General features: G+C 45.7%; 1 protein-coding gene across 2 annotated transcripts in view; it reads right to left on the minus strand.

Moving 5' to 3' along the window:
• LRIG1 (leucine-rich repeats and immunoglobulin-like domains 1) overlaps window positions 1–11,266 on the minus strand; it is a 61,228-nt gene that overhangs the window by 9,929 nt on the left and 40,033 nt on the right. For both annotated transcript variants that reach the window (XM_009329807.1, XM_009329806.1), the window contains exons 9-13: window positions 7,281–7,352; window positions 5,905–5,976; window positions 3,459–3,622; window positions 1,286–1,606; window positions 393–674 (exon numbers count right to left, since the gene is read on the minus strand). In XM_009329807.1, coding sequence (XP_009328082.1) covers window positions 393–674; window positions 1,286–1,606; window positions 3,459–3,622; window positions 5,905–5,976; window positions 7,281–7,352 — 911 coding nt within the window. The remainder of the gene's footprint in view (window positions 1–392; window positions 675–1,285; window positions 1,607–3,458; window positions 3,623–5,904; window positions 5,977–7,280; window positions 7,353–11,266) is intronic.

Here is an 11,266-nt window from a genome sequence, read left to right on the forward strand (position 1 = left end):
CACCCCTGGAAGTATTTAAAAGACGTGTAGATGCGGCACTTAGGGACATGGTTTAGTGGGCATGGTGGTGTTGGGTTGACGGTTGGACTCAATGATCTTGGAGGTCCCTTCCAACCTTAATGATTCTATGATTCTAATTTTCCCAGGCAGCAAACAGGGCGGTTGGAGGGGCTTCCTTGGCACAAGAGGAAATGTGACTCACGGCTCCTTCTTTTAATTAGCAGGGTATTTTTCATTAGTTAACTACAGTGTAAAAGAATGAAACAAGACTAATGCAGAGCACTGCCTCTTTGTCCCTTTTCTGTATCTGCAATTTCTGAAGAGCTTGAACAGAAATCCCTTCCAGTTACCACTTCTAGACCACTACCACATGGGGCACTAACACATCTTACCCAGTACAGTCAGGGTGGCATTTGCAAGCACAGACCCTGCAGAGTTCTGTGCCGTGCAGCTGTAGACACCCATGTCTTCTATCTTCACATCCGTAATGAAGAAGACATCGTCGTCAGGCATGACGTGCATGCGGCGTTCTCGGGCCGCAGGGAAGTCCGTGCCCCCATCTTTCTGCCAGGCGATTTGTGGGGTGGGGTGTCCTTCAGCTGCACACTCAAGCCGTGCCGTTGTCCCTGTCCGGCTGGTGATGTCGTGGGGAGTTTTGATAAACGAGGGCAACACTGATAAAGAAAAACAAGAAAAAAGGGATGAGCAATTCCATGGGGAAAACACCATCTTCCGGGCAGTTCTAACTGTTTTCCTTCCTAGGCAGGAGATGGGAAGCTGCTTTTGCAGGATATATCTAAACTGCTGGGGACTAACCCCGTGTTTCTACAGCACGTACCTGTCTGCAGTGTCCAAGACCCCCCCCTCAGGATCATTAGAGCTGGGATCAAAGCTAATTTTCTTCTGTGATTAACCTGGAAACAAACCCCATTATCTCTCCTACAGAGAACTTTCAATCACTATAGTCCCTCTTCTTTGTATCCTTTTGTATTTTCATTTGCCCATTTCAATGGACTCTACCGGAACAGCCAAAGAGAGGTGGCTAAAGCCGTTAAGAACGTGCTCAAGTGCTTGGCTGGATGGCAGCCATCACAAGCCTGGCATATGCTCCTCACATGGCATTTCTCAGCATCCACCGAGATGCAAGCAGTTGGTGTGAAGAGGTCAGGAGCTCCTCACCATCAGGAATGGACCCTCAGGAGTAACTGCCTGCCAAAAAGAGGGTCCCAGAGAATTGTACCAGCTCAGGCTGAGGAAAGGAATGAGAAAGCAGCTTTCTACTCACCATTAACAGTGAGTCGGGCCTTGTGGGAGTAGGTAGAGCCAAAGTGGTTGGTGATAATACACTGGTAACGCCCTTCGTGGGCGAAGGTGACATGCCGGAGGTGCAGAATGGTGGTGTACTCCATCACCTCGCCATCCTTTGCCCGCACGTGGGCAAAGTTCTCGATCTCAGCATTGTACAGCATCTCGTTGTCTTTCTTCCATGCAAACATCATGGGGGAGCTGCTACTGCTGGCGGCTGAGCAAGTGAAACGGATGTCTTTCCCAAGGACAGCCACTGTTGTCTCAGGCTGGATAATGATCTGTGGCTTGGGGAAATCATCTAAGAAAACAGCAGGCATAGTTAGTTCTGGACTATGAGGAAAGACTGAAGCGAGCAAAGAGATGCAACGAGAAACAAGCAGTGCATAAATGAACGACATTATTGCACATCTGCTTTTACATCTACTGTTGTCTACACCAGGAAAGCAGCTTGCTCTTGCGGAGCACTCCACCATCGAGACTGGCTCTACAGTGCAGATGTGCCATGCACAACTTCACTGAGTGGCTGGTCTAAGCTAGGACTCTTGTTCCTCTGGTGCCTTTTGTAATCAGTAGACTGAGATGGTCACTTAGTGACCTCAAACACCTACAAGATGCCTAGCTCTCTTCACCAATGTAGCTGAACCTCAGAAAGATACTATGGTCTAAAGAAAATATCCTTCCTTGTACAACCCATGCATGAAGAGTAATACTGGACTTAAAACTTCACCTCCAGGCCTGCATTAGTGTGAAGCAGGAGGTGAGAGCAGGAGGACACTTAAAGGGCTGCAAATGCCACCTCTAGGGATAAAAGCTCACGAGCAAGGCGACTGCAGCACGCACTGTCAAAGCAGAAGCAGCTGTATTTGCCTGTCACCTGTCTGGGGCGGAAAGCTTTGCACACTCTCTCTGCCCTGAAGACTGTTGGTTTTAGCAAGGTTCCAAGCAGATTCATTTATTAGATTTCTACAAATGGTGTAATTTAATATTTGACTAAGGTTTAATTAAACAGCCAGGCCTCTGGAACCAGGAGTACTAGTGCCTGGAGGACTTGGCAGGCACGGGCGAAGCAAAGCTGTCTTCGCTTTGCGATGTTGCTGTGGGGATGGAGCCTTCATTATCTCTTCTTCCAGATGTACACAGCAAGCCTTCCAGACCCACTCAGACAGAGGCCACCTAGGCAGAGCCCTGCCACTCCGGGATCAAGAGGGACATGGGACAGCAGCTGGAACAAAGCTTTTGCTCTTTGTTCAACGCAAGTCATGCATTCAACTTAGTTAAACAGTGTTTTCAAAGGCTCATTTTTTCCTTCATCAAACAGCCATGAGCAGCTCCACCCAGGATCCACGCTGGTTGGCTCCACAGCACAGGATTTGGCTCACCAAAGCAGGCCTTTATTTTGCCCAAAAGCTGGATACACGAGCAGCATCACTTTGGCATCCTCTGATCATTTACATTTCATTTCTTTACGAGAGAGGTAGTAGATGTTTGTGTGTGCTGGGTATTAAGTAAAGCTGCTTTGCAACCACAGCTCAGGTGCAGAGTCAACTACAGTGGGTGGGAGAACAGCAGTAGGTGCCGTTCAGAAGAAAAAACAACCACAGGAGGAAAAAAAAAAAAAAAGAAGATTACAATGCAACTGTTAGCCATCGGTTGGTTCATGTGTAATGCCTTACTGGCCCAAAAAAAGGAGCTGTGACAGAGAGATTCTCCTCTGCTTTTTTTAACCCTTTGTTATTTCCAAGAGGGAGAAAAGATAAGAGAAGAACACAAAGCCACAGAAGAAGCTCAGAATGCTGCAGAGTGAAAAAAAAATATAGCCGCAGTCTCAATAGTATCAAACCGAGAGGACCGGGGAAGTCTCTGTGCAGCCCCATTTGGAACTGGAACAAGCATTAGTCCCTTTTGATTTAATACTCAGGGAACCCTGTAAGGAATACACTAGATGCAAGCAATGCGCTGTGTGGTTTTGGTGGGAAATAAATTGTAGCCAATGACAAATTTTTAAATGCAGGCTTGGGCTTCCTTTGATCTCATTGAATAACAAAACAAAACAGAAACCCTCTCGTAATAACATGTTAGTAGTCAAAGAAAATGTTTCCCAAGTGAGTCCTACCCTTCATACAACCTCAAAACACATAGGCAAGACTTACCACACACAAAACTTTCTGGCACGATGGCAAAAATGCTCTTGCTTTTTAGTGACTCAGGATGGGCGCAGGTGGCCACCACAGAGGATTGCAGCTCTTTCTCAACTAACCACTGGGGCAACCATTTCAGCTGGCAATCGCAGAGGAAGCTGTCGCTGTTTATGTGGCTGCAGGGAAACAAAACCAACACGAGCCTGCTGTGAGTCCCACAAGGAGAGAAGGCTGGAAATCTCACAGCCCTTTCATGTTGGACACATTCCTCCCTTCTCCCCAGCATGGGTGGAAGGAAAAAAAAAAGACTGGAGGGTTGTCCTCGAGGCACTAATGATGTTAAATGCATAACACATTTAAACAGCATTTCATCTCCACACAGAGCAACCCACTCCTGTACTCCAGTGACACTCCCTAGCGCCTTGTATTTATTCACCAACTTCCAGAGTGATCGCCAGGAACAGATGAGCAATGCCAACCCTGGCTTAAGTGAGAGAAACCGAGGCAGATCATCTACAAAGGAGACAGGCAGCAGAGGCACAAGTCAGCAGTACACCCGTCCTGCTCCCATTTCTCATATCTAATTACCACGCATGCTCCTCCTCTGCCTCTGTGGTTGGAGCATCTTTGGTGGGGACTGAATTCAGGACTTAATTACTGAACAGCGAGAGGATGCCAAGTTCCCGCTGTAAGACCTTTAGTTCCCTCAGTGGCCAACACCCGAGGAGTAAGTGGAGAGGCCCCTGCCTGCATTCCGTAAGGTACCTGCTCGCACACCGGTATCACCAGGGATAAGAGGTGTAGCTGATGTTGTGTTTACTGATTAACAGAAGCAGTGGAAGAGAATTGACCAGATGCGTTTGTGTAAACCCAATACAAACAGTGACTAGTTCAGAAAGCAAAACACCAAAACATTTCTCAGCATCCTAACAGTAACTTAGCACCTTCTGTTAAGAAAAGAGCTGTGAAAAAGGGGCAAATAAAAGGGGAGCCTCAGGATTTTTTTTTTTTTTTTTAAATATTCTGGGCCAAATTGTGGCTCAGCATAGCTCTGAGGCCAGTGAAGAACTGCAAGTTTACACCGACAGGGAATTCAGACTTTGGTCTAGTTTGGTTCAACATCCTGGGAAAACCCAGTCTGATCCCTCAAATCAAACGTAAGGATGCCTCAGAGACTGGGAAAATGGCCCCGGACAGAGAAGTCCTGTCCTGCAATACTGCAAGTCGTGCAAGAGCAGGATATCAAGAGCACAGCAGAATCCCAGCTCCAGCACTGTGTTGTAAGAAGATGTGAATCTCCTCCCATTTTTCTACCCGATAACCTCGGGAAATCCTGAAGTCTGAAACTAGCCAGGAAAGGGGAAAAGAAAGAAATGGACTGGAGAGGGAGGGAATGAGGGAACATAGGGATCCGATTTTCCAAAGTTGTCCAACTTTGCTGTCCTAGAAAGACGTGTAGCCCCTAATACACATGATGGTATAAACACTGCTGGCTAGCCAGGACAGGTCAGAGAGACCCTTAGTATTTATGGCTTCAGTACAATGCATTCTGCATGTACATGTCCCCTATCTGAAAGCCACCTTCTCCATGGTATAAAGGTTCCTTCACAATATCTGGGATCCCACAAGCCCTTCTCTAAGAAGATCAATCTTTTGCCTCAATTTTGTTTCCAGAGCCAGTGCAAAGGATAAGGTGGTTAAACAAACAATGGACATGCAACATTTATCTTATTCATTCCCCAGTCACTGGTATTAAAAGCCATTGCTAACAGTGACCATCCGATTCCCATTTCCAACATCAGGAAGAAGAATCTGAACCCACCCAAATACCAAATAAGTGATTTCTTGTTCCACAGACATTGCACTACTCCAGAGCGTAGCAATGCGCTGACAGTGGATTAAATATTTATGGAGAAGAAGAGAAAAGGAAACCAGGCAAGACTGGAAACAGTGTCTGATAACAGTGCAGAGCCCCAGCCTGGAGCACAAGCAGCAGCTCTGATAACACATCCGTATTTTTACACCAGAAGGCTGGATGACACATGGATCCAGTTCAAATGGTGCTTATCGCTGAAATGTCAGTACTGTATGTGAACCCTAAACATAGGTACAGCAAAGGAGCAGATGGGCCACTTGGAATTAAATCAGCGGCAGCATGAGAAGGAGAGATGGCTAACAGGACCAGGGCTGGACTTCCTGAGCGGAGATGAATAATTGCAGAGATGCAAACCTGCTGGAAGAACCTGTTCCGATGATCTAATTTCACTCACTATTAAATGCAAGATGTTCCTGTGACATCTACTCGTGTAAAAATACCCTGCAGAGGAGGACAGAGAGGAGGAGGAAATAAGTGAGTGGTAATGCGGATAACACCCCATTGGAAACAATGTGCTGCCTCTCACGTCCAGGGCAAGACGGATCCCTGTCTCCTTAATGGTGGTACAGCCAAATTACTTACAGCTGCCGCAGGCTCTTCATCTTAGCAAAAGTATCTGCTTGAATTGAGCGGATGGCATTATCCCCAAGGTTCCTGCAGAACACAACCAAAGGCAACGTGAACAAAAGGGATGCTATGGCTGTGACAAAGTCTCTCCATATTTAAGCAATGACTCCAGTAGCAGGTGATTTGGTAGCTCCTTGTTAAGGCCATATGCACTTGCAGCTCATAGAAATGGTTTTCCACAAAACACTTTAATATCGAATAAGATCGCCAAACAATAGTCAACTGACAAAAATAACGGGAATAAATCACTAAGTCATTCCACACCCCATCTTCTCACTACACTTTCTCAGTCCCAGCTACCTCCATCATCCATAGCTCAGAAATTCCTCAGCCCCCTTGATAACCAAAGATAGCCAGGAATGTTGTATCCCAGGCTAGACCTTCAGCAAACATGAAGAAAGCAAATACTTGCACTAAATGGCATCTGAGAAGTTATTTGAAAGTGACTTTGAGAGGATACTATTGTGTTCGAAAAACATTGCAATGTTTCCAAAAGAAGGTATTCTTAAAAGCTTCCCTCACAACTATTGCTAATTAAAAAAATCACTTGTCTTCTGAAAAAGCATAGTGTCAGATTTAGGGCTTAAGCTTTACTAAGTGAAGCGTAGGACAGACAAGCACCGCTTGCAGAGGAAAATCTCAGTAGAGCATTAATAAGGGAAACTTTATCTGGGAACATACCCCCACAGTCAGGCAGCCCTAACCCTTCAGTATGCTCTCAATGGTCATAACATTTCATACAATCAACAGCCAATAAAACATCTAGAGCAAAATCAAATATACTTCAACTTGTCTTAATTCAGACAGGAAGTTATTCATGAATCACTGCTGGAGTCACCAGCCTTGGGACACAGAAAAAAATTACATGCAGCAGCCAAAATTTACTTCTCACAGATTGCTCTAAGGCAGTTGTGCTGAATGGGGATGTTCGGTGCCTGCATCGTAAGCAGTCATTTGCAACATGTGTCACTGCCAGAGCCTACATTTAGGAGGAAGCTGGGGCAAGGGAGGAGAGGGCTACATCTGAAATAGCGTATTTTCATTGCTAACAGCCTCCAAAGAAGCAATGTGCAAGTCAAGGCGATATTTATCCAAGAACAAATCAAAAAATTAAGAGCATGCAGATTTGCCATATGTTCTATAACTTTGTTCCTGGCACAAAAAAAGGCCAAAGTTGAGGCAGACTTATAATGAGAAGGAAGCAGGTGGCCCCCACAAATGGACTGGCTTCTCAGTTTACAAAGACGCTATTAAATTGCTAGCAGATCTCTCAAGCAGCTACTTTTGGCAGACCCCCCTTCCCAAACTCTGAGGCATGGTGGGTTACTCACAGGTGCTCCAGGGCCTCCAACCCTGAGAACGCTTTCTTGGCCACCGACTTGATCTTGTTTCCAAACAGAGTTCTGCAGTTTCCAAACATCCAGTGCCAGATAAACAGAAAGAAAACGGGGAGAAGGGGGCAGAAAAAGAAGGAACACAATTAGTGTGGCTTTATCTGATATACGCACTCAGTGTAAGTCCCGGGAAATCTGAACTGCATGGAGATTAAGGGAGCTGAACTACACTCGCTTTCCCGCTCCTGAAATTGAAACCTTTTATCTGTATTCGAATTTAATAGTGATGACAGCACAAAAGGGAACGTGCCATATCACGTAAAAAGGCAGGTTTGCTCCAGCGCTTGGAAATCAGCTTGCTGAGTAACAGAAGGTCCCCTCTATTCTTTGCAGGCTGGCTGTGGACAGGATTAAGTGCAATGACAGTTTAACAAGATTTTGGTCTCTCCCTGCAACACACTTCATTTCTGACTTCTTCCCAGATAGTAAAAGAGTGGTAATTTATTCACCACTGCTTGGCCTGAATGGACATCCACACACAAGAGCTGAGGGCTGTCTCTTGGCTGCACATTTATACAGCAGCTAACTGAAGTGACTGCTGACTTCCTTCCTTGGCTTATGATAAATACAAGAGCAAAGTAATATAATGCAATAAATAACAGCTGAGGGGTAATTTCGAGGGCAAAAGGAAGAAGAGAAAAGGTAATGTATAGAGCTGAGGAGCGTGCTTGCTTGCATCTGTGACCAGAAAGCATTCCTCTGAATCAGCAGACAGTGCTACGCAGCGGCAAGTGGGGGACTACCAGCAGGCAACAGCCAGCTGGAGAGATCACAGCCCGGCTGCTATCTGCGAAGTAACAGTTCTCTATAAATATTGACCAGTGGTGATGGGTCAGGGGCAGGGTTCATGCAAAATGGATAGTCTCCTCAACTGTTTTAATAAAACATCAACCAATGTCATTAATTAGGAAATGCCTTCTTTCTCCAGGTTCTCTCTGTCTAAGGTTTATCTTCCAGGTGCATCTTTTATCACCGCCTGCTTCACATGGTGTCCAATGCAAGTCATCACTAACACCCAAGGTAAAAAACTGGCACATGCGGTGCTGCATTTGATTGAGTTTCCTTCAAGATTTTCCCTTCAATATAGGGTGTAACCTATATTTGCACCTTAAAAAGGCCCTACAACTATGATGGTCCTACTGCTTGCTACTGGCTAGGGAAAGGAGGCCGGGGTAGAAGATGGAGCGTGTGCAGCCATTATATGAGCAAATCCATTTGCAGAAGCTTGTTAGGGCTTTCTACAAAGCACCCTTCAAATGTCAGGATAATTTGGTGTCTCAACACCGGCACCCAGAAAGCCCAGTTTCTGTGTGGATGAAACTAGTGGATGCCACACCAGGTAGAAAGCAAAAATGGGGCTCATCACGCTGACAGGGAGGACTGAGACTGTATCACAATCTGTTCTTGCAGCCTGTTGTCTTTGGAGGGAATTTGGATGCCTGCCACTGGACAACACTATGACCCCAACCCAAGTAGGTCCTCACAAAATCAATCACCCTGACAGTGGTATTGCCAGATGAGCCACCACTCTAATTGTTGAGTAGACAGGAAAGGCCGGTTACTCCAGCTCCATACAAAAGGTCTGTGGCCCCAGAATCAAATATTACCATTCCAGAGCAAAACGCAACCAAAAGCTTCAGTTTCAGGCAAAGCCACCTCCCAGCCTCCATAGTGAGAGACACACTCAAAGCCCTTTCTTATGGGTAGAGTTAACTTGGTACAAAACCACAGCTGAATGTGTCCCTTAGTTAATTATTTGATTTAAGGCAAGAATAAAGACAGCTATTGCAGACATGCTGGTGGCTGATTAAAGGCTCCAGATAGCTGCAACCTGCTTTACCGACAGTATCGTTCTAAATATCTACAGTGAGCTTCACTGAGCTCCTTGCTACAGCACCAAAACCAGGGTATCAGAGGTCCTATTACTTGCATGAGAGCGTGTGGCTTTTTGCTCTAGGTGAAATACCCCAAGCACCGAAGGATGTGTGCAATCATGTGTACCATCATTTGGTAAAAGGGATGTCGTATTAATGAAGGCATTAAAAAATCCATTAGAATGATTAATATAGTGAATAATTTACTATATGCAAACTCTGGTCATATGGCTGCATCCACACACAGTAATCTCTGGAGCCATATTCCTAAACGAGGGTGTTATGCTGAGCTTGGGTTTGATAACTGGAAGTTTCTATTTACTGTTTACAGTGGATCTTGGACTTTGAAAATTGGAGATACTGATTATATCCATTTACTTATCGGTGCAGAGATAAACATTATGTCTGGGGATGTGAATACACAATGTATACATCACTTGTATAGGTGCATACAATTTTATGGCTATATACATGAGAAATACAAAACACACTGGTAATAATGCCATGCCCCAGCAAACTCATTAAAATCATTATGCCTTTCAAATCTCAACTAACCACTTCTCCAATTCTGAAACGGTTTGAACCCAGCGGCCCCCTTGCCCCCTTCAAGGGGCTGTGGCACGCTGGAATGCAAACGCGGCGGTATGCAGCTCCACAATTAGCCTGCCTGCTGCAGTCCAGAAATGCTCCTCCACTGTCGGCAGAGCTAGGCACAAGCATGCTCTCCCGGTGATTGCATAAGTGTAATTACACGCTAGGCACGCAATTCATTAGAAAGCGGCATTTTCTCCTCCAGCCAGTTTTGCACCTGCAGGAAGATCTCAGTCACTGAGTGAGCCATCAAAAAACCGGTTACGTTTAGCAGCTTGAATAATTAGGAAACTCGTTGTTCCCCAGTGATTCCACTGATGCTTTTTATGCTTCGGTGCTTCTCGACTCCCTCTTTCTTGAAGCAACGTTTTAATTTAGGCCTGTGCTCTCCATCCTGGAGAGCTTCATATATAATTCAGAGAAGGCTAAAGTGACTGGCCTCCCCACCCTCTCAGTTTAACACCTTCATTTTAGCGAACCACCCTCTCTGTGCTAAATCCTTTCAGAGGCTAATCTGTGCCAGATCAAAGGGGAACAGCTTTTAAAGCAACCTCCACAGAGCTGAGGTGATTATTAATTCATTGGAAGGTCTCCTCTGAAGTGCCCATTTATTTTTTGTATGCTAATGCATTTAAAGCTGGTTGACGGTTTAAACACAGGCCCTAAATCACACAGTGAAATGGTTTGCTGTAAAGGCTGATATTTTATTTACGAAAAAATCCTGCCAGCAAGAATGATACTCACTTCAGCCTTAGATGAAATTTGGGATTTACGTGCTGATGAGCTAAAATAGACCTGAGCAGATCCCTTTAAAACTGACCACTCACAAGTGTCCCCAAAATGCCTCAAGAAATATAACGAAATAATCTCATTCTGAGGGTTTTTCTAGCCTTACACTCTGGCTGACAATGAACGATCCCAGCAACCTGTCTGTCCAACAGCAGGTTCGCTCTGTTAGGTAATCAAACCACTCCTGTCTACCCAAGTCCAACCTGATCCGCATGCTCTTCCAGGCTGCGAAATTCGCTGCAATTCCCCCCACAAACCACGGGCACATGTCCTTCCCTGCGTTCAACCAGACCCAGAACTGGCCCAAGCCCACGTGCAACGGAAGGCAGAGGTCAACGATGTGAAAAAAGATGCAAACCCGGCTTCTTTAGACTTGCACAAGCCCCTGTTGCATCCTTTACTAATGGCAGACAAAACCGGACACCTTTCGTAGCAGTTCCTTGTGCCAGATGATAAACATCAGATCAGGCCATGGCTATTTCATCACAGGGGTGATAGCTGCTCTGCCCAGAGCTCCAAATACACAACCCGCACAACGCCGCAGGCTGCCTCTGCTCCCTTCCTTCCTCCTCCCGCTCCTTGCTGTACCTCCTGGCCTCTGCCTAACCCCGGCAACTCATCAGTGCTCATTTCTCCCAGTTGCTGAGTCAATCCTTTTGCTGAACTCTT

The sequence above is a fragment of the Pygoscelis adeliae genome, unplaced genomic scaffold (assembly GCF_000699105.1).
Source record: "Pygoscelis adeliae isolate BGI_AS28 unplaced genomic scaffold, ASM69910v1 Scaffold67, whole genome shotgun sequence".
In the NCBI taxonomy this organism is placed as follows: Eukaryota; Metazoa; Chordata; class Aves; order Sphenisciformes; family Spheniscidae; genus Pygoscelis; species Pygoscelis adeliae.